The sequence below is a fragment of the Salvia miltiorrhiza genome, chromosome 6 (assembly GCF_028751815.1).
Source record: "Salvia miltiorrhiza cultivar Shanhuang (shh) chromosome 6, IMPLAD_Smil_shh, whole genome shotgun sequence".
Classification (NCBI taxonomy): domain Eukaryota; kingdom Viridiplantae; phylum Streptophyta; class Magnoliopsida; order Lamiales; family Lamiaceae; genus Salvia; species Salvia miltiorrhiza.
The window spans coordinates 4,262,419-4,284,656 of record NC_080392.1 but is presented as its reverse complement, the minus strand read 5'-3'; the positions used below and the strand labels follow the sequence as shown (position 1 = coordinate 4,284,656).

General features: G+C 35.9%; 3 protein-coding genes and 3 non-coding genes across 9 annotated transcripts; 1 reads left to right on the top strand and 5 right to left on the bottom strand.

Moving 5' to 3' along the window:
• The first annotated feature begins 45 nt into the window (after nt 1–45).
• On the top strand, nt 46–3,370 carry LOC130988065 (F-box protein SKIP1). 2 transcript variants are annotated; one of them, XM_057911827.1, is made up of 3 exons: nt 58–423; nt 1,636–2,220; nt 2,544–3,370. In XM_057911827.1, the coding sequence occupies exons 1-2, from the start codon at nt 86–88 to the stop codon at nt 2,207–2,209; spliced, it is 912 nt and encodes a 303-aa protein (XP_057767810.1). In that variant the 5' UTR covers nt 58–85; the 3' UTR covers nt 2,210–2,220; nt 2,544–3,370. The 2 variants fall into 2 exon arrangements, with proteins under 2 accessions (XP_057767811.1, XP_057767810.1); XM_057911828.1 differs by lacking the exon at nt 2,544–3,370 and having other exon boundaries at nt 46–423; nt 1,636–2,349.
• A 2,290-nt stretch (nt 3,371–5,660) lies between these two features.
• On the bottom strand, nt 5,661–10,913 carry LOC130988064 (protein MULTIPOLAR SPINDLE 1). Of its 3 annotated transcripts, XM_057911824.1 has the most exons (11): nt 10,610–10,906; nt 10,445–10,502; nt 10,070–10,210; nt 9,924–9,986; nt 9,200–9,285; nt 9,056–9,110; nt 8,460–8,573; nt 8,157–8,343; nt 7,269–7,339; nt 6,934–7,136; nt 5,661–6,088 (listed from the first exon to the last, which is right to left on the bottom strand). In XM_057911824.1, exons 1-10 carry the CDS (start codon nt 10,793–10,795, stop codon nt 6,952–6,954), a joined length of 1,146 nt encoding a protein of 381 aa, XP_057767807.1. In that variant the 5' UTR covers nt 10,796–10,906; the 3' UTR covers nt 5,661–6,088; nt 6,934–6,951. The 3 variants fall into 3 exon arrangements, with proteins under 3 accessions (XP_057767807.1, XP_057767806.1, XP_057767808.1); XM_057911823.1 differs by having other exon boundaries at nt 5,661–7,136; nt 10,610–10,909; XM_057911825.1 differs by lacking the exon at nt 5,661–6,088 and having other exon boundaries at nt 6,997–7,136; nt 7,269–7,310; nt 10,610–10,913.
• Nucleotides 10,914–11,292: 379 nt separating this feature from the next.
• LOC130988063 (eukaryotic translation initiation factor-like) lies at nt 11,293–18,942 on the bottom strand. Its single transcript, XM_057911822.1, has 9 exons — nt 18,431–18,942; nt 16,901–16,972; nt 15,274–15,369; nt 14,777–15,001; nt 14,563–14,654; nt 13,739–13,826; nt 13,246–13,596; nt 12,865–13,107; nt 11,293–12,780 (listed from the first exon to the last, which is right to left on the bottom strand). Exons 1-9 carry the CDS (start codon nt 18,590–18,592, stop codon nt 11,752–11,754), a joined length of 2,358 nt encoding a protein of 785 aa, XP_057767805.1. The 5' UTR covers nt 18,593–18,942; the 3' UTR covers nt 11,293–11,751.
• LOC130991075 (small nucleolar RNA snoR103) lies at nt 17,428–17,534 on the bottom strand. Its single transcript, XR_009091039.1, has one exon. It is a non-coding gene; the product is annotated as a small nucleolar RNA snoR103 (small nucleolar RNA).
• Nucleotides 17,581–17,686, bottom strand: LOC130991076 (small nucleolar RNA snoR103). Its single transcript, XR_009091040.1, has one exon. It is a non-coding gene; the product is annotated as a small nucleolar RNA snoR103 (small nucleolar RNA).
• LOC130991074 (small nucleolar RNA snoR103) lies at nt 17,734–17,838 on the bottom strand. Its single transcript, XR_009091038.1, has one exon. It is a non-coding gene; the product is annotated as a small nucleolar RNA snoR103 (small nucleolar RNA).
• Nucleotides 18,943–22,238: the final 3,296 nt, after the last annotated feature.

Sequence of the window (22,238 nt, the reverse complement as noted above, 5' to 3'; positions counted from 1 at the left end):
TACTAGTACGAATATAAATGTGAGATTATCTTTGTTAAGCATAAGCAAAGTGTAATAGATTCCATCGGCATCCGCTCTCTTAGAAATGGATGAGGAGAGTGCAACCGCCGCCGATTGGGCCGACTTGACTCACGAGTGCCTCCTCAACATCCTCCGCCGCCTCTCCCTCGAGGACCGATGGCGGGGAGCCATGCGCGTCTGCAAGTCGTGGCATCAAGCGTGTAAGGATCCCTGCCTCAATTCCGTAATCGACATCGAATCTCATTTCGGCTCTGCCAACGAATTGCCCCGCTTCTGGACTCCGGAGTTCGAGCGGAGGGTCGATAATATGCTCCGATCCGTTGTCCTTTGGAGCTCCGGCGGCCTCACTCAGATCCGCGTTAGGCATTGCTCTGATCGATCGCTCGACCTTGTTGCCAAAAGGTATCCCCTTTTTTTGTGTGGAGGTTGAATTTGGGGATTTTTGTGATTGGGTTGCGGGTGGTTGAATATACTATAATTTCTTATTTTTATCTGGATAATTAGGTTTTTCAGTTTGTGATTGGATCAATTTAATGTTTTTTAAGATAATTTCCTTTGAACTCGACTTGCGGATTATTAGATTTATCCATAATTGCTAAATTCCAGGTTAGCATTTTTATGTTTTTAAGAACCGATTAATCGATTTTAGATGTAGTTCTGGAATTTATTGATTGGAAGCTCGTTTACATTGATAGTTGAATATGTTATCGTAGTTCTGTGTTGCGTATACTGATTGAGCTGACTTGAAACTTGAAAGCTCGAAATGGGTCTGATCAATTAAGAGGGTTTCACTTTGTTCATGTGTTTCTTGAAAGATCCAATCTTTCACTGTTTAATTTGAGAGAGTTCTTCACCTATGGTTGGGTGTCTGTTTGGGCTTACTTATTTGTAGTCAAATTTGATATATGTAATTATCATTTGTTCTCAGAATGTTTTGATATGATTGTTAGGTGTGTGGTATGGATTAAATCATGCTATGCAACAGTGTTATTATTGATCACTGCATACTTATTCCAAACCAAAGATCCAAGTTCGTAACCGTTACTTAATGTCTCTTTGTCCAGAAGACTAATTAGTTGACGAGGACTTTGTCCAATTATCTTTTAACTGTAAAAAGAGCAGTTTTGCTTTAGCTTTCCTATAAACGGCTCAAAAGGTAAATAAAACTCTTAAAATTGTACCTCAAGCACTTGCTATAATATGGAAGCTGCAGATTATTAAGTTATATACAACTCTCTGTGCCAAAAGCTGAGCTTTTATCTTAAAAGATTGGGAAACTTTCATTTTCTTATGCCATTTCGTTTCAAACTATGTATTTTAGTCCATTGCTATTCTTATTGTCAATTATCATCAGATTAACAGTTATGATTTATCTTGTTTTAACTTTAAACTCTATTCATATATCACGGTGATGACGACACTTTAGTTTTCTATAAAGCAGGCTATCGGGGAAACATAACTGTTGTATGTTTGCATAAGGCCTCCTCTTGTGTTTAGATTGTTTGTTTGTTGTTCCGTGGTTGTATTATATTTGGCATATTTCACTTTGTTGAGTCGATCCACTAGTAAGGTCCATAAGCATAAGATAGAAAGTATTGTTTTGTGGTTTTTCAGGTGCCCAAATCTTCAAGTTCTTTCTATCCAGAGCTCTCCTCATGTTACTGATGCAATCATGGCTGAAATAGCATCCGGCTGTCCCAAGATCAAGGAGCTCGACGTCAGCTACTGCTACGAAATATCTGACAAATCTCTGGCAGTCATAGGCTTTCATTGTCCTAATATGCATATGCTTAAGCGGAACCTAATGAACTGGTTGGATCCTTCCCAGCATGCAGGAGTTGTCCCCTATGAATATCTAAACGCCTGTCCGCAGGATGGGGATTCAGAAGCTGCCGCCATCTCCAAATTTATGCCTAATCTTCTCCATCTTGAACTTCGATTCTTAAAGTTGACAGCTAAAGGGGTGACTCTAATCTCTGAAGGGTGCAAGGACCTGGAGTATATCGACTTATCTGGGTGTGCAAATGTAACTAGTCGAGATATCGCTTGTGCATCTCTCAAACTGAAGAACTTGAAAACTATCAAGAAGCCCAACTTTTATATCCCAAGGTCAGCTTTCCACACAGAAAGATATGGGCATTGGCAGTTATACGATGAGCGGTTTCAAACAGATATATTCAGAATTTGATGGAGATGAAGGTACAGTGACAAATTGTGTTTCTCTATTTCATGTATATATTGTTGAACCCCAGTTTTCTGGAGTGTTGTTTATATCTGAAAATTGTAACTCATGCTCTTCTTTATTCTATATTTATTACTCTTCTTAAATTTGCTTCTAAATTTTTTAACATGTTTGATCATATCGTTGAGGTTTCGTCACTAAAGTCCACACTCCACAGCAAGCCTTGAAATATATGAATGCTTTTATTAATTGTGGCATCTCTTCATTTTCACAACATTTTTTTTGCTTTGATTTGATTCGACTAACCATTTATAAGGACTCAATTCCTCATTACAAGTAGAGGCAACAACAGAAACCTCAAAATTTGATCTAGTCGAAAAAGAAACGAGGCGTAGAAGTAGACGACTGGCTGCAGATGAAGAAAAGAAACTCAAACTTGAAGCAGGAAGAAGCCACTGACAATGACAAGCGTAGAAACCCAGAAACTGATAACAAGATGTAAACCAGCAGCTCCATTCTTGGTTTGCGACGGCTTCGTTGCGAGATCTGAGCCTCCGCTAGCTCCTCTGCTATTATGAACAACGGCTTCCACGTCTCTTGCTCCCGTCTGCTGCTCGTCGTTTCCAGAAATTGGTTTCGTATCTGTATCTGCTGAAAGTCGTTGCAGTTAAAAAACAAAGACGAAGCAAAGGAAATAGTCGGCAACGAAAAGCATACCTGTTTCAGTGGAACGGCAGGCCACCAAAGCAATGGCTAAGAAGAAGATCAACGAAAGTGATTGTATCTTCATGGTGGTGATGATGGTGTTCTCTCTTCTTGAATGGTTGCTGCTATTTATAAATGAAAGGAAAAGTGATGAATGTTGGCATGTGGAAAGAATGAAGAATAAAGGAAGGTTATTCACGTGCTATGGAAAATTGGAAATGGAAGAGGATATATGCAGTCGTAACACTTGCATAGTTGCATGTTACCCTTTTTTTTTTGGGCTATCTTTGCTGATTACCACAACAAAAGTTAGTCTTAAATATTTCGAACAAATATAGATATGGAAAAAGTAGAATGTATCTCGAATATGAAGCTTTTAATGTGTATACATTGAAGCTTTCCAGTGTTAAAGAGTTACTTTTGGTTAGGTTATTACAAATGAATATATTCTTTAGATTAAAATGAAAGAATCTATGTAGTTGAATTTTTTGGATTTGGACACATATCGTGGACAATGTTAAGCAGAAATGGAGAATAAAACTAAATTGTTTACTCCTATTCGACAGAAAGTCGTAGTCGATGCTTCTTTCATTGTGATGATTTTAAAAGATTATAGTATCATTTATTAATTTGTGCAGTAATCATCATTAGCAGCTTTCCTGTATTTCTGAATGTAGTCATATTTTAAACTTTTATTTGCCTCTATTGGTCTTTGAAGAACAATTTTTTTAATAGATCTTTGAATTATAGTACTTGTTTTTTGCGTCAATACGTCCTCGTTATCAAATTGTTAATTCCTCTTATTAAAGATGCAAAAAGTTTATAGTTTAGTAACTTTTGCCTAAAATAAATAATACTCCCTTCATCGACAAAAAAGAGTCTCGTTAGTGGATAGACATGGATTTTAATAAAATTGTTAAAATTGTTATAAGTAGAACAAAGATGGAGTACAATTTATAGAATAGTGTTAGGGTGAGTTTGCTTTTTATCCCTCTAAATGGAGGGATAAAAAGCAAACACACCCTTAATATAAAAAATTGAATAAAAGTATAGTTTATACTTAAATATAGGGGAGAAGGCAAGATGTGATGGTTTAAAAGTATTTCCTCTGTCCCATTAGAGTTCATGATTTCTGATGACACATGTTTTAATAAAGAGTAATGCTAAACAACTACATTGTGGTCATCCACAATTTACCTAAATAGAAAATAATTTAATTTATTTGACTTATTTTTTAAAATAAAAATAAGATTTAGTTATTTTATCATATTCTCTACATTGTAGTTATTTTTTGCAATTTTTTGGTAACTTTTTTATTTTTCTTAAAAAATAAATTAAAAATAAAAAATACAATTTTTTTTAAAAAAATAAGTACAATGTAGAGAATTATAATAAAATAGCTAAATCCTATTTTTATTAAAAATATAAATTAAATAAATCATGATTTTCCTTATTATACTAATTTGTGGGTGGCCACAATGTGGCTGCATAGATTTATTATTTAATAAATGTTAGATGAGTGTATTGGGAGTAGAGAAAGTGGTCCACTAGAGATAAAAAAAAATAAAGAGTTAATGATATGATAGTGTCCAAAAATGACAAATGCATATTGTTGCGGAACGTCCCGAAATAAAAGGAAATGCATATTTTTAAGGGCATTTACTTTGCATGATTGATAAAATGTACTCCCTCCGTCCCTGAAATAAGTTCCTCTTTTTCCATTTTGGGACGTCCCCCAAATAAGTTCCTCTTTCTTTCTTTCTATTTTTGGACAACTACCCCACCACTAATAATACTTTATTTATTCTTACTTTTCACTTTTTCACCACTCTCAATACTAATTATAACACTTTTTCACCTTTTCACCACTCTCAATACTAATTATAACATATTTTTCTCCACTATCAATACACTTTATCATTTTCCTTAAAACCCGTGCCGTCCCCAAAGAGGAACTTATTTTGGGGACGGAGGGAGTATGATTTAGTATTTTTTTTTTAATCCTAAAGAGTAGAATTTCTCTAATTCCATCATTTTAAATGATAAGAATTAAGAAAACTAGTTTAAATGATAAAAATAATTAACTATTTTGAGATATTTTAAAGTTTTAATCCATCAAACTAAACAAAAAATTAATCTTATCATTATTATCTATCAAAATTAATCTTTCAAAGTAAACACCTTCTTTTTGGACGGACTGATATCGCCTAATACTTTCATATACCGTATAGCCTAATACTCTACGCAAAATAAATGAAGTAACATCATATGAACGATTTGATACATTTCTTGCTACGTGTTCATTTTACCGTACACACTAATATGTACAGTAGACTAGAGCCTTGAAAAACGTCGTCGTCGTCATTGTAATAAGGATTAATTGCATATAAATACTGAATTTTCAACAAATTATTATTTTGCATACGAAATTTAAAATCTTTATAAAAACTATTCAATTATTAATTTTTTCTCATTTTACATATTTACCCATTTTTCATCATGGTGACATAACATAAATATACGAATATGCTTGATTGGCATAAATATGACCATGTGAAAAAATCGAACTGACGTTGTAATGTATAGTTGGATGAAAACGACGTCATTTCAGACCCAAAATTTAGTCGAAAAATGGACAAATATACAAAATGAGAAAAAATTAATAGTTCAGTAATTTTAATAAAAATTTTAAAGTTTGATAATTTATATGCAATTAACCCTATACTACTACAAACAATAATTGAACAAGAAATTTGAAAGAACCCAAATTGGAATCACGCACAACCAGAGAAATGTTTAGTGAACACACGACGACTGCAGACAACCAAGAAATTAGCCACTCGAAAATCACAGCCTTACACGCAATAACATATTAATATAAAGAAATTCACAACTACATCTTTCGCCATCATCTTCCTATAAACACAAGAGAGATGGAGAAAACGAGAAGAAAACAAACTTGAAGCAGAGATGGGTTGCTGCGAAACGCCCAAGATTTGGAGCTGCCATGGGCGCCACGTGGGATGGTGGTGCGCACCCTCCTCTTGTTCACCACCACCATCTTCCTAGACCTCAGCGGCGGCGCCTCTTGCATATATATAGACGGGGCATCGATTCCAACAGAGATTATTGCATGAGCAGTCGACGTCGGGAGAGGAAAATGAGATGACGCCAAGATTACTGCTACCATGAGAGAGAGTGCATAATTCAGTCTCATTGCTGATTAAGATATGACGGAAAAAGATTAATGGATAATATGGAAGTAGTCAGACTCAGTAGTGGGGTGGGTGGTGGGGGATGGAGTGCAAGAAACTAAGGGTCATGTACCGTAGATTTCAACGTAGTTGACGTGTCATTAGTGGTAATGGAAATAGTTGAAAATGATATCTAAATATTAAAATATACAAGCAAGAAATATGATTATAGAGGTATATGGATTTCCTATCTATATAAGAAGCCAAAATTGACCCGAGTAATTAATGCAGTAGCATACGGCATTTTAATTGGCTTGAGGCAAAGTTTGTCTATAGGTTAAAGCAACCGACTCAGATTTGTTGACTTTCCACATTTGATTAGAGATCTAGAATCAAAATTTACTTCCGGTGCCTCCATTATGATGGACATTAAAGTAAGAACGCAAAGCAGTCACAAAATTATTCCATGCACACACGATTATGGGCGTTTTCAGATATATAACAACATAGATTCTGTGTGTGTGTGCTGAATAATAAATTAATAATAATAGTAATAATAAGGGGAGTTCAGGCCATCTTCAGTATGTGGATTTGGCCTTACATTTTTCAAGTTTATGGCATGCATGCATGATTTGTGAAAGAAGAAGTCGGAGCAAATTATCTCAAAGTTATAATCATGAAAATAATGCTACCAAGATTGCAGTATATAAAACCAGCTAGTGCAGTAGGTATGGTCAGAACTCAGAAGTAGCAGAAAAGATAAGCAAAATCCTATGCTGAGAGTGATCACATAATTCCTACTTTGAAAATGTGATGTTTAGTGTGACTTACGTTGTATTAGTGTAACAGTCAGCCAAACAATCTATCAAGAGTGTCTGATTTTAGCATCTGAGGAAAGGGATCCCGACCCAGAAGTCTAGTCAGCTCCCCGAGCACACGATCCATGTATAGTATGTATAGAGCATTCCTAGTCTCCAAGAGCTCTAAAGCTTTTCGAGCATGAAAAACAGATATCACCCAATCTTCAAGAAGCTCTATACATACAATCGAGTCACAAGAAAGCATATTCAATTTTCATCAATCTACTCAAAATCGATTGCATCAACTTGGGTTTCTACATTTGGGAAATCGCAACAGCTAATGAAATAATAAAGGAAAGTACGTACTTGAATCGAAGTCTCGCCTAGTTGACCAAGAAAGTAAGTAGTCTGAAATCAGAAACTCGATTAGCTGAATCCTGCCATCAACATAAATATTTCAATGTAACTTAAATTTATTAAGCCCATATTTCATCAAGAGCCTTATATATTCTGAATATGTTGGTAACAAGACTTATCAACATCATCACTCTGCTTGCATCTCAAAAGAAAAGGATAAAAAACATAATCATTCTGAGGGCAACATGTAAAAATAAATAAGTACTTTGGAGGATGTGGCTGCTGGGCGAGAAAAGTTCTACAGCATCTGAAATATAATATGGCACATGGAAAGTAACAGCGAGAAAGCTAGGTCTACTCATCAGTGCATGTTTTAAACATAAAGTAGAATCTCAAGGGGTCAGAAGTAGCATTTTGTCATAAAGCTAAATTGTCGAGGACAACGTTGGAACCATATGACACCAATATTATCTGGCAAAGTATTGTAGGAAAAGCATCTAATCGACCAAGAATGAAGGAAATACTATATTGGAAAGATTTGTTGTAAAAAAGAGAGACTATAACACCCCATTTCATGTAAAGATTAACGGTTACATGAGCCGAACAAAAACATTTTGTCTCTATCTTTATAACATCAAATACATGGTAGGAACAATTGAACATGCACCTCAGAAATATTGGATCTTTTAAACTTCAGAACACAGAAAAGTGTTGTACCAGAAATGAGAATGTGGAGTAGAGCAAGAAGAAGAAAGTAGTCAATTAGTTTCATCTTCTGTGATTCTAAGTTCTAACTTCTAACTAATATGGCCTGCCTGAAATATATTGCACATCTTCCCAGTTTAATACGCATTTATAAAATCTCAGTGGACTTGAAAACTGTTAATTTAGACTTACATTAGGTATATGGAACTATGGATTTTCGGAAAGGCATTATCAAATGGATCCATGAAGAGTAAACTTTCCGCAGCCATAGAAATCCTCTGAGAATCTGCAAGAACAATGCGTTGACCGATATAGGGGTCGCTTCCAAGCTTGCGCATCAAATGCTGATCATAATTCTGGAAACTATAGCGAACTGATTCTGGAAAGGTAAAGTAAAAATTCAAGAAGATAACTCGACAAAATTGAAATGATGCTAAAGATGGTGAGCTGAAATAATGATCAAGCAACTCACAGTACGTATAACCAACAGCTTACCATCTCTTTGTGATCCATTACACATCATTTGCATCAGCCGCATGATCAAGCAACTGACAATGCTTTCAGTGGTTTCATCTAACTTCCCACCCAGTGACAAATCCTTTAATGCAGCTTCACGAAATCATGTAGTAAGTTAAGTTTATATATTATAAGAAATCAAATTTCCAACCAAAATCTAGAGGACAACTGCAACCCCACCACACATCATGACCCAGAAAGGTACATACCCATGAGAAAAGAAACTCATTATTGCTTAACAAATTCTGAAGGATTTTTTGAGTTGGTATTACTACAGGAATAAAAGAATATGACAAGCATACTCATTCAAAATAACTTAGGAAGCTTATTTCAGTACAAAGTTGAATGCTCCATTTTCTTCGTAGTGTTTATTAAGCAGCACTTCACATGCCAAATATTATCCTTTATGATGTTTTCAACACATCAACACTGAAGCTAATATTCGACGAGTTTTTTTCAACCATGATTATCAATTTTAAACCAAGATTAAGAAGTTTGGCTGCCTAATTTGCTTTTAAAAATTATGTTATCAACTTCACAACAGCATAATTGAGATTCATTTTGATTTGGCATACCAAGAATAAAGTCAGCGGCCTGGTGCGACTGATTTTTGAAATTAGCTTCCTCTGCCTGCAAAATTACGAGTTCAAGAACTTAAAAAATACTGATCAAGGCCAAATCGATGGATTTGTGGATGCATTCAAGGCTGTGCCACACACTCCGGTAGGAGAGGAAGTCTCACAAAGCTCCACGAGAAAATCAACTGAAGCTTTCAACTGCTCCAATTCATTCTCAACAGCAGTATCTGTGACCAAAAAAGAGTATTAAACAACAACAGCTATAGTTATTAGACATTGAACAATAAAGTGACAGTAAGAATCGTGGAAAACCCAAATATTAAATAATAATGATAGAAATAGCTTCTCATTGGTTTAATCTCCCTTTATTTTATAATTCTTGGACTCCAAAAATTTAGTAGGAAGAACTGATTAACAACCAAATATTCACCACATCATTTGGAAAACTCCCAGCAATCGAACTTACATACTTTTCTGATATGAGAGTTTTACTTTTCTTACTAAAGGGACAACATATTTTCTAGCTTAATTTTTCTAAAAGCAAAATTGAGAAAGCAATCCGGTAATAAACAGCACAAACGAAACCACCTATGAGATCTTCACATAATTTCAAAATCTTTTTAGTTGCTATGCATACTTATAAAGTCACGTATATCATATGTGCTCCTTTTGTTAAAGTTCATCTCACAAATCAAACAGAAAAAACTTCATGCAACTGCTATTGGAAAAGTTGGAAATGAAACAATCATTTTACCTAACAATATAAAAATACAAAATCTTATTCTTTCAAAGACTTTTCCATTTGCAATCATGTTTTTGTCTAGCATACTACAGGGCATATAAAATAACGGTAATGCAGCTTCACCTGAAATATAAGATTGCACTAACGAGCCATTAAGTCTTCTTTTCTTCCTCTCAGCTAATCTCACTGTAATTAACCAAGATCGTCAAAGTTAAGAAAGAAAGAAATCTATGAAACCGAACAATCTAGATCTTAAAGTGTCAGAGTACCTTGTCTGAGAAATCTACGGCGAAGCACATCATTGATTCTGTCCTGATAGGATCCATGATTAGGACTTAGATGCCCCAAGTTATCATAGAAATAGCATTTGCACGAAACATTTTGGGGAAATAGATCATGTTGCATCCCTCCTGATGTGAAAAATTAGCAAAGAACAGAATCGAAATCACCAACAAGAGTTAATTCAAAATCTGAGCAAATAAATCCTGCTTTTATGACTTTCAATTCTTCAAACACCACGAAATAAAGAATGTCACATCCACATGAACACAGAGAATTATAGAAACCAACTGCAAACTGTCGTAACAGAGACCTAAGGTCTATTTGTAAATTCTAACGAAAAATCAACAGAGAATGGAACTCGCCTTCAGCAATTTTTAGATCTTCTTTCAGTTTAAGAATTTCTCTTTTCCTCTGCTTGGCCTAAAATGTCCAAACTCAAAAAATTAAATCTGAAGCAATTCAGGTGACGCACACGAGATCGAAACACAACAAGATATAGAAACTAGAGGTATACGAAAGTACGAAACCTTATTTTTCCATTTGATCGCATCAGGTTCAGAATTGTCACCGCATTTCTCTCGAGAATCGTCGTCGCGAGCAGAGGTAGTAGTGGCGGACGGAGGAGGAAGCCCCTGGCGGCGCCTGGAATGAGCTAACGCCACTGCTATAGCAAGTTTGAGAGATGGATCTAATTCTTTTGATGAATCTTCCATTAGGTAGCCTGAATTTGATTGAGCGCGGGAGTTACCGCTGATATTTGAATGTGGCGTTACGTCATATTTATAGAGAGAGAGAAACTGAAGAATTGACTCAATCTTCTTTCTCTCTTTTTTTAAGCTCAAAATTAAGGTAAATATCACTTCATTTGATGACTTTTTTTTAAAATGTCTCAACTCAAAGATAATCACAAACTTGGATTAGATACATTTAGTTCAAATAAATTGTGTAGAATATAATGAACTGGTCATTACTTATCTCAAAACAAATTACTACTTTATTCTCAATATTTATATATTTACAAATTATTTATTTTCTTGTAAAATTTACGATTGAGAATATCATTAGTAGACTTGTTACCTTGTTGCAATATAAAATTAAATTAACCACAAAAATAAACAAATAAAAAATAATCTGGATCAAATTCTTCTCATAATCTCCTTCACGTAGAGATAAAAATAAACCAAAAAGAAACAAAAATGCTCACTCCAGATAGTGCAAAACAAAATATACCGTCACATATTTCCTTAAATTTTTTGTGCATAGTATCAATGACTCACAAATCCGACAAAATTTAATAGGTCGACACAACTAATAAAACTAAAAACTAATCAAATACAAAAAAATAAGTAAAAACAACTTCGAGCAACCATTGGCATCATCCGTTTAGCCGCTCCAGAAACAAAATCTTGATGTTCTATTTTTTTATTTTTGCTTTTTTAATTTATCTTTTTTGTTCATTTCATCATTCTTCTAATGAACACGGTAACACGACCTCAATCAAGTAAAATACACAAGGCACCAACGTCACCTGCTCCTCGCAGCTCAATCACCAACTCACCACGGTCACGGGCTCGGTCTCGGCCTCAACGGTGCAATTAGAAGCAAACGAACGAAGGCACGTTTCATCTATCGAGGTTTTACAGACGACTCTTACAACAAGGAGCGAGCTCTAAAATAGGCTCTCGCACGCTGTCACATCGGATGCCTGAGAATCGAGCAACTCCTTCCCAGAAGGGCTGGAGCCAACAACCTTAACAGCAGCAGTGAATATGGCCTTTTGGTAATAGTCATCACCCACCTTCGCCAGAATGTCTCTTACTACCTTAAAGTTCAAGCATCCGGCCACAACTAGTATACCGATGACCTCGCCAAAATTGGCAGGCGCTTTTGGCAAATCAATGGCCAGATCATCCAGTGACGCGGCATATAGGAGGCATCCAGTAACGATGTCCTTTGAATCAAGGACCTTTTTAGCATACAAGTATTCCAGAAGTTTCCCGATGGGTTCGACACAAGGTGGGCTCTTCTCCAACCCAAGTGAGATCGCCTCTTTGACAACCTCGGGGTGATAGGCAGGGGACTTCAGTTCTTCAATGCATTGTAACGCCTCATCCAAAAGTCTGACACTGAAGTACTCCTCCAGAAGCGATGCTGTCTTCCTCTTGAGCTCGACAGGATTCGATTTTGCAGTTGGAGCTGATGGTTTTGCTGTAACTGGCATAACAGAGGGAGCTGGAGGCTGTCTAGATGAAGTAGGAACTTGAGACTTAGGGTCTGCAACAGGAGAAGCAGGTGATGCACCACTGCCCTGCAAGAGGGCACTCCTGCCACTCATGAATCCACCACTACCTTGAGGTAGAAGTCTCTGGTTCACTGAAGGCGACTTTGCTATAAGCGGAGACTGACCACGCCCAGTATGAACGTTAGAAGCATCACCTCTTGGCATGGTTCGAGATCGGGGAACTTCCCAATTGTCATTATCCATTCCAGGCATCCCAGGCATCTTCCTCGCTCCTGGCATCCCAGGCATCATACCACCTGCACCAGGACGATTCATTGGGAAACCACCAGGACTAATACTTCCTTGAGCCCCAGAAGCAATTGCTCGACTATTCCTAATGCCAGCACTTGCACCTGGACGTAACCCCAGATTTTTCTCTGCTTCCGAGTGAATCTCATTGATGGTCTTAGCTTTCACCTGGTAAATCAAAACAGAGAATTACATAATTAACTTTGAAAATAAATTAAGTATGAAAAGACGGTCATAAGCTACGCATTTTACCTCTTCCCTCCTCGGAACCCAATTACTGGCACGCAGATCAAGAACATCACGGACCATGAACCTTAGTCTTACAGCCAGTTGAGGGTTTGTAGACAAATCTTTTAAGCGATTAAAGTACATATCATTAATACGCTTTGATTTTTGGTTCTCATCAAGCTGTTTGCCGATAGTATTGAAGAAATGGCATATGGCCTCAACATTCTCCTCCTCCGGGACACTCTTGGTATCTTGACCTAATAGTTCCTGGTCAGAATCAAGGACATCTCATTAATGATAAAAAGGACAAATATAAATTACCAACATAAAGAAATGCAAAGTCTCAGAAGACAAAGCAATTCTTAGATAGATCAGCAGATAGAAGAATAGTAAACGAGTATTAACCTGAACAATGTGATGAACAATCTTTTCTGGAACCATCTTCTGCTTTAAAAGTTCTCCAATAAGGCGGATGTTCCCAAGTGTTCGGATTTTGATAAGCCGTTCCTTATCTCTTCTCTCCGATTCTTGCTCAGGCGCAGTCATCTGCCGAACCTCTTCCCTCAACTTATCAGCACCTTCAAATGCCTCTTGACAAATATTCAAGAGAACACGCTTGAACGTGATTTCTTTTCCCCCAGGCTCATCTGATGGAAATGGAGGAAGCTTTTCATTTAAATCTGAACATAGCAATGCATACATGGGGCAAAAGGTTGGCTCCAAGACGGCCTTGTCAAATATCAAAGAAATAACATCCTACAAGAAGCATAGAAGACCATGTAAGATCTAGGGAAAGGAACATAACATAAATAAGCAATAGGACCAATAAAACAAAGAAAAAATGAGAAATGGGAGAGGAAGATAACACAACTCGGGTACTAACTAAGCATGTAAATACCTTCAAAATATCTGCTGTTGTGATTCCAGACTCAATCAATTGACCCTTTAAAATATCGAATTTCTCAGGTGTCAGCTTATTAAGTATGCTGCAAGAAACACATTTAGATCAGCATAAAATCATTCAAACAAGGGTAACCCAACTAAATAATAACTTTGGGACAGAAATCAATCAACCCAACATGTTCAGTAAAAAAATCCAAAAGTCCAAGAACACAGGCCGTATTTAGAGGTGAGGCCTATGTTACTCGGACACTGTATTTTGGCAGACGGATCCATGCCGACATGAGTCGTCGACACAGATACTGGAACAGGATGCAGATCGGATCCTTCACCTTGCACTTGGATGCTCCATGAACAGAGAGAGGTGTGAGATTTAGGATAAGAAGAGAGGGAGCGTTCCAGACTTAGTTTCTTTTGAAAATCTTAAACAACAGATTAAATAGGAGTCTCTTTTGAGAATCTCAACAACACATTAGACCTTTCATCTTTCCTTCTATTTTCTATATTAAAAAATAGTCTGTTAATCTAACGGGCATAAACTTTTACCATCTGCAAAGAATTTCCTTCTACAATCTGCTCCTACTCCATGATGACACATCCAACTAAGAACATAGGATTTTGAAAAGAATGTTATTTATTAATTTTATGTTTGGTGTATCCCTGTACCGGTGTCCAAAGTTAGGATGGTGGACCTGTATCTATAATTTTCTTAAAATTTGCATCTGACACTCAGATCCACACCCGTGTCCAATACCCATACCCAGTCCACATAACATTGGGTGAGTCGCGTGAAACTATACACAAGAAACTAGTAACACTCACCCCTTGATAGTTTTCAAAACACGATCTTTCTCAGAAAGACTTCCCCGCCGAGCGGACCATGGCACCTCAGCCTTAATTAGAGCAGGTGCAACCTATTCCATAGAGTAAATGGTAAGTACCCTTGGGAAGAAATAATTATATGAACATGCAACCTAATTTAAGTAGAGAAGAACATAGCACCAAGCTAGGAAACATTTAGACCGAAACAATATACCCCTTGGTTGGAAGAATTTTGTGCTCTTGAAAACTGTGAGCTCAGCTGCTCCTGCTTATTGTATTGATTTACATCTTGCTGCCTAGAATCAAACCGACCACCAAATTCTCTGTCCCTTATCGCCTCCCAGGATCTCTCCTCCGCTGGAGGCTGGAATTGAGCAGAACGATTGCGCCAGTCACGGTTGTCTGGTTCAGAATAACGATTCTGAGTCTGAGTTGGCAGCTGCAGAGAAAGAGAAAGAAAGAACATCCTTAGTTGTCAACCAAACAAATCAACAAGAAAAAGAACAATTAATAGTAGTAATGATCATCTGAAACTGAAAGAAAGGTCAGAATCAAATTATACAAGACATATTAACAGATGATATCAGTAGAAAGAGGCGTGCAGATGAAGTTTTGAACCAAGGAATAAAAGCTAGGCATGTAAAATCATCTTGGGAAAACAATGGCAAGAGTCAAAACATATTATTAAGATGAGGAAAAGCTAGAACGTACATTGATTTCTGCTCGACCCCAGGTAGGATCTGCACCAAAAAATTCAGCGTCAACTTCTTGTTTAACTTTTAGAATGTCATCAGGGATGCTGACCACCTACCAAAGACAACCAAATACAGAAAAAAGCAATTAAAATGTACCCAAAAGCTAGGAAACAAAATTAATATTCAGAAGGACATTCAGCTATAATCAATTATCAATTATCAACATAAATGAAAAACAGGAACAACAGCTAAAAAACCTAATGGAGCTAAACTAACTGGCTGTCTCTCCAACCCTTGGTAGTAACAAGCCAATGAACTATTAAGGCTCACCCAAAGCTAACAAGTAGAAACTGGGAACATGATGATCTAGGAAGCACCGGTACGAATACGAAATACGAATACGATACGAGACGAGTACGAAAATACGTCAATATCCCAAAAATCACAATACGAATACGTTAAAAATACGTTTTAGTTTTTTTAATTTTTTTATAAATAATATTAGTATATATATATATATATATATATATATATCATAGAAACTCATTCATAACCAAATAGAGCAAATAACTACTTAATTCTAAGTTAAAACTTAGAAGTTAGTTCACAAATCCAAATAAAACACACAAATATTACTAAATAAAGCCAGTTCCAGTTCAATACACACTAACAACTAACAAGCTACTAAGTCATGAAAGCTTCCTCATCCTCATCCTCTTCCCCATCTGGTATATCACCACTGCCCTCTTCAGTGAACACAACACTCTCTAACTCCGGCTCATCAAGTGATAACTCTGCAATCTCTAGATCTCCAACATCCTGAAGTGTACCAAAGTTGTCTCCTCCAATATCCCACAACTTTGTCACCCAATAAATAATCTACACAAAATTAGCCTAATTAGGGCATCTGTCAACCAGCCCAATATCAAACCCACCGCCAATATACCCCAATACCAATAAACAATCAATTATTAATTAACCCACTCACCCAACCTCACACAAATCAAAGATTCAATCCCCAAAAAATACCACGAATTGGATAATCTGAGCAATTCTAAGTTTCTAACTAAACATACCACGAATTGGTCCTAGAGCAGCGGCGGCGCGGCGGTTCACGGCAGTCCAGAAGGCGGCGGCGGCGGTCCAGACCGGTGGCGGAGAAAGGCGCTGCCTTGTCTTCTTGCGCAGGGTGGGTGAAGGGTTGCGAGAGAAATGAGAGTGAGGGTGAAGGTTTACGCAGGTTAGGGTTTTCTGTTTCTTTTTTTTTAAAAAATCTGGTCAAACGTATTTTTGGGTCAAAAAACGTCTCCGAAACGTATTAAATACGTATTTCCCAACCCTAAAAGTAAGGTAAACAAAAAATACGAAAAAAAACGTATTAAATACGTATTTTAGGCGTATTTTTTCGTATTGGTATTTTAAGGGTATTAATACTCGGACGCTAGGCTGAAAAACGTACGGGTGCTTCCTAGATGATGATACTAGTGGTGAGATTAAAGTTTAGATTCTGTTATTGCTCGAGCAATACTTGTGATGCCAAGACCCATATTTAATGTTAAACAATCCATTGAGAGAAGGCAGCATTTATTAAATAGAACCAATAAATGACTTCTATACATGCATTCAACAAATTCACGCCTTACCTCTCTTAACTGCAGAAGCTGGTCTCTAGTATAACGGATCCGTTCATGGCCATCAAATCGAGACTCTCCAGTCTGTTATGTGATATTGAAAAAAGTGAGCAAGCATATAGAAAATAAAATAGAATGAGTGCTAGGAGTAGGTTACATGTTATGAGCATCATATATTCCAGATACTAAGGGGATAATAGTTTGAGAATATGATAGAATATTAAGTTTCATAACAGGACAAGGTCCCAAGGGATGAACTAAGAGATGCAACATAACATGTATCTATGCAGGTACAAGAAGGGCTAGAAATAATAGAGAATGCCAAAAAGCTAGATTAGGTTATCAAACAAGAATTCAACAACCATAAACTAAAACACTAGAATAGAGAGACTAATGTGGGTACCAGGAAAATTTTCCAGATTATAAGCAACAGAAATACTATTTACACCGAGCAAAAATTGGAGACCATAAAAGAAACTAAAAACCCATTGACCGCAAATTCAGCTAAGAAGTCGTTATTGCAAGCTAAATCCCAAGTATCATATCCACAGGTTTCTTTATAGGCATGCAGTTCTTCTTGCACGCCCACCTAAAGCCTGAATATTGCTTTATGTCCAGATTTTACAGCAAAATACACTCCTTGTGTGCACTGCCAAGAATTAGGACAAGAATTTCAAGCTAAATACCAAGTATCATATCCATAGGTTTCTTTATATACATGCAGTTCTTCTTACACGCACACCTAAAGCCTGTGTATTGCTTTACGTCCACATTTTACAGCAAATACACTACTTAAGTGCACTGCCAAGAATTAGGACAAGAATTTTCAAGCTAAATCCCAATTATCATATCCGTAGGTTTCTTTATGGACATGCAGTTCTTCTTGCACATCCACCTAAAGCCTACATATTGCTTTACGTCCATATTTACAGCAAATACACTCCTTAAGTGCACTGCCAAGAATTAGGACGATAATTTCAACAGACTCCCAATCAAGTAAACAAGACCTGTTAGTCTGATACTACAGGATTATCAAGGTGATGACTTGTTTTTAAGAATACATGAACTCATTATTCAACTCATCTGGAGGTAAGAAAAACAAAAATGTGTAACTTTAAACGATGATGTGCAGTCAAACACCAAAATTTTCAAATGATTATCAACATAACATTGCAACATCATGTACAGCTAAGAAGATATTTTCACATGCTACAGCTGCAGCATGCACATTCCTATCTTATTCGACAACATCACTAGGCAATCTTAAAGACACACAAGAAGAGGGATAAACGAGTAAAGATTCTTCACCGAACACCTCAGTTCACTAAACAGATTCATCATTCTAAAAGTCACAAGTACAGGCTGAGGAACTTAGACTATAAACAAATATCACGTGTATCAATTCATAAACAATCAGAAGAATCTGCACGATTAAAATACACTAAATCCAAGAAACAAAAAGCAAACCAATTCTTTACGAAAAACACATTGAGAACAGACCAAAAAACCCTAGATCTGATAAAGAATAGCTAAAGGACCGACCTTGAGGGAAGTGAGCGAAGACGCAGGTATACCGCCATGGGGACGCAGCAGGGGAAGATCGGAGCTCGCCGACGAGGAATCAAAGCGCGGGCCGAATACTCTGCTTCCGCCGCGAGTGCCGCCACCTGGTCTCAAGCTCAACACCGTCTGATCAGCCTGCATAACTCACAAATAAAAAACTATGGGCTGCCCGATCGCCGCAATAATCTATATTGATCTATATATTACAAATATATAGATTGATGCTAGTTTGGATTTTGTATGTATAGATAGACGCAAAGATAGATAGGAAAAACTGAAGACCGGAAAAGGATATAATTTTAGAGAGAGAAAGAAACTTGTTTCCTCTCTCTACTGTGAGAATGAGAGGAGGTGAGAAGGGAGGAATGCTATCAAAGGCATGGAAGAGAGAGCAAAACCCTAATTTAGGAGGGTCTGGGAGGGCGGTGGCGGAAAACACTGGGGGCTTTTTTAGGAATATGGAAAGATAAATTTTGCCTCTTTTGGGTGTGAAATCGCAATTTAATGGAGTTTGGTGCGTCAAAGTAGATATTTCGATTTATGCTTATGATTTTGTCCTGCGCCTTAATCATACCCTAATCGAACCGAACCAAATAGTGATGTGTTCAAATTTGATTTGTTTGGTATCGAGTCGAATATCAAACTTTGTTTATCAAATACTTTGAAGCTCACGAACTTTTTAAATGTATATTTATATTTAAAATATTAATTATTTCCTTTTGAAAATAAATTATTTCATTAAAAATAATAAATATATTAATTATTTTCATATAACAAATAGAGCTAATTAAATATTTAATACGATTATTATTAATTTTTGTAGATAAATATAAGTTATACCTAGTAATTTATATTTTTCAAGCTTAATCACATAATGAACGTGTTAACGAGCTAACGAATTGAATACTGCATCAAGTTTTGTTTATTTATTTATCGAACTTCTCCAAACGAACTTGGACGAGCTTTCTTTGAGCCCGAGCTTCGAATGGTTTGCGAGCTTAGTTTATTTACAGCCCTAAATTCACATTGCATGCTTATAATAATTTAGTACTACTACCTAAAACCCAACATTTGGTTTTAGTAGAAATCTCTCTAAAGAACCAATAATTTTTTAGGTTGCATTGGTAGGTCTTTCAAATTAATACTCGGTCAAAGTACGTAGCTTAGCCTAGACAAATGCACTATTAAACTCTGTTTAAAATTAGGCCCTTGGTAGGTCTTTCCAAATTGATACTCGATCAATGTACGTAGCTTAGCCTAAACGAATTACATTGTTAAAAGACACATGCTCTGTTTAAAATTAGGCTATTAGTAGGTCTTTCAAATTGATACTCGATCAAAGTACATAACTTAGCCTAGACATAATACATTGTTAAAAAAAAACACATAGACTGTTTAATATAGGCCTTTGGTACGTCTTGCAATTTCATACTCGATCAAAGTACGTAGCTTAGCCTAGACGAATTACACTGTTAAATCAACACATGCTCTGTTTAAGATTAGACCCTTTGATACTCGATCAAAGTACAAAGCTTATTCTAGATAAAATACACTGTTAGAAACACACATAGGCTGTTAAAAATTAGACCATTGGTAGGTCTTACAAATTGATACTCTATCAAAGTACGTAGCTTAGCCTAGACATAATACACTGCTAAAAACACATAGATTGTTTAAGATTAGACCGTTGGTACACTGTTAAAAAACACATGCTCTGTTTAAAATTATGCCCTTGGTAGGTATTTCAAATTGATACTCGATCGAAATACGTAGCTTAGCCTAGACGGATTACACTGTTAAACAAACGCATGCTTTGTTTTAAGATTAGACCCTTGGCACGTATTTCAAATTGATACTCGATCAAAGTACGTAGCTTTCCAATTTACAAGCGGCTCGAGGTTCAAACAGAATGATAGTCTTGCAATGTTAGTTTGAACAACAAAAGTACGATTTTCATAACAAAAAAAATGTTTAGATGATAAAATATGATAAATCACGTCTGTCTCTAGACTCGTCACCATCAATTTTACCCTTGCAAGGGCAAGTAAACAAAGAAAATTGATGTCATATAAGAGCAAACACAAGTTCCACCGCGGACGAGACGTTGGTAGCATCCCATGGCATGTGATGCAACAAAGAGAAACAACATCAATTTGTAAACCTAGTAAATGTGATGTGTTCTATATTAAAGAAGTGAAAAGACTAAAGATCTTTTTGCTGATTATTTAAACAAATTATTAAACAAAATTCATAAATAATGTTAAACTAAGACTATTAATTAAAAAAATACTCACAATGTCTAATGGTGGTTTTCGAACATTGGTCGTTAATACTTTGTTTTGAACATTAGCTCAAAGCCCTTAAACTATATGATATATAACAAAAATATTAATGATATAAGTTCGACCTATACTCAAAACAATTATATGAATAAATTTTAGTGTGGACACATTGATTGGCCATTTAAATTATATGGATGAATTTTAGTGTGGACACATTATTTGGCCAGTTATGAACTATGCATCTAAACTTACACATTATGTTATGATCTCTATATTATCTCGTATGCATAAGCTAATGTACTGATAAATAACTTATGAATTACAATAATCATCAGATTCAAAATCACATGATCTATCTACAGAACATAAACATTCATCGTATAACTCCAATATATACTCAAAATACTACTAAGTATGAAGTCTAGTGTGGACACTATATTTGGCCCACTCATGCCTCTAAAAGATATGTGTAATATCCCAAACTTTTCCTTAATTAAATTATAGAAAATTAAAATCCTAGTCTAATCGCTAAGTAAATTCGCGCCTAAAGAAAATTTCATCCTTATTTCTTTCGAGTAAGAGTTTAATTCTAAAATCTATTGTTTTGAAATCAATATGTATTTTCAAACAATCTTACATGGATTTATTCAATTGTATGAATTATGTGAAAATCACTTATTATTCATGTTCAAGATAAGCTACTATAATAATACTAATAAATCTAACCAAATCCAAGATGCATGCCAACTTAGTGGATAAAGACCACATATAGGTATATACATCACCACAATCATAGACACACTTTGAGGCTGTAAGTCTCCCATGTATGTGTTCCTACGTAGATATATATGTAGGGAAGAAAGACAAAGTTGTGGGAGAAAGAGAAAATGTGCCAACCTAAAACAATCCTACCTATGCGATAGAAGTAGTAGCAAGAGTCACATGTTGCACTCCCATTCAGGGGCGGATCTACATGGGTGCAAGGGGGTACAATTGTACCCCCAATTTTTTTTTTTTTACTATATATATATACAAAAAAAATATAATACAATATTTTAATAATTATAATATCCACGTTAATTGTTTAACAGTTTACAGTTATTTGTTCTATTAGTTTGTCAAGTTTGTGTTATTTTTGTCTTATTTTCCTTTCTAATTAATAAATTTTTAATATTGAATTTGAGTCAATCCTCGAGTTAAAGAAATTATGAACTATTAATAGTGAAACTAGTTTTTTTTTTTTGAAGATAAAACATTTTTTCAAAAAGCGTATAGAAGTAGGTGTTTATATGCTTTTAATGTACTTGTCATTCAATTAAAATTGCGAACAACTATTTACTACTCCCTCCGTTCCAACGAAAGTGGTGCATTTCCTTTTTTGATAATAATTTTACACTACAAATAATGTGGTCTCACACACCTTTATACGGTTTTACATTACAATTTTATTCTCTTTAAATACCGTGTCGAAAAGAAGTGCACCGTTTTCGTTGGGACGGAGGTAG

Excerpts from the sequence above, each read along its gene's own strand:
- LOC130988064 (XM_057911823.1), bottom strand. The coding sequence starts at position 10,795 with ATGGAAGATTCATCAAAAGAATTAGATCCATCTCTCAAACTTGCTATA. Across the intron at positions 9,286-9,923 it reads AGTGCAATCTTATATTTCAG|ATACTGCTGTTGAGAATGAA; the intron begins GTGAAGCTGCAT and ends TTTTGGTCACAG. Across the intron at positions 7,137-7,268 it reads TAGGCGAGACTTCGATTCAA|AGCTTCTTGAAGATTGGGTG; the intron begins GTACGTACTTTC and ends TTGTATGTATAG.
- LOC130988065 (XM_057911827.1), top strand. The coding sequence starts at position 86 with ATGGATGAGGAGAGTGCAACCGCCGCCGATTGGGCCGACTTGACTCAC. Across the intron at positions 424-1,635 it reads CTCGACCTTGTTGCCAAAAG|GTGCCCAAATCTTCAAGTTC; the intron begins GTATCCCCTTTT and ends GTGGTTTTTCAG.
- LOC130988063 (XM_057911822.1), bottom strand. The coding sequence starts at position 18,592 with ATGCAGGCTGATCAGACGGTGTTGAGCTTGAGACCAGGTGGCGGCACT. Across the intron at positions 16,973-18,430 it reads CTTCGCTCACTTCCCTCAAG|ACTGGAGAGTCTCGATTTGA; the intron begins GTCGGTCCTTTA and ends ATCACATAACAG. Across the intron at positions 14,655-14,776 it reads AAAATTCTTCCAACCAAGGG|GTTGCACCTGCTCTAATTAA; the intron begins GTATATTGTTTC and ends TCTATGGAATAG.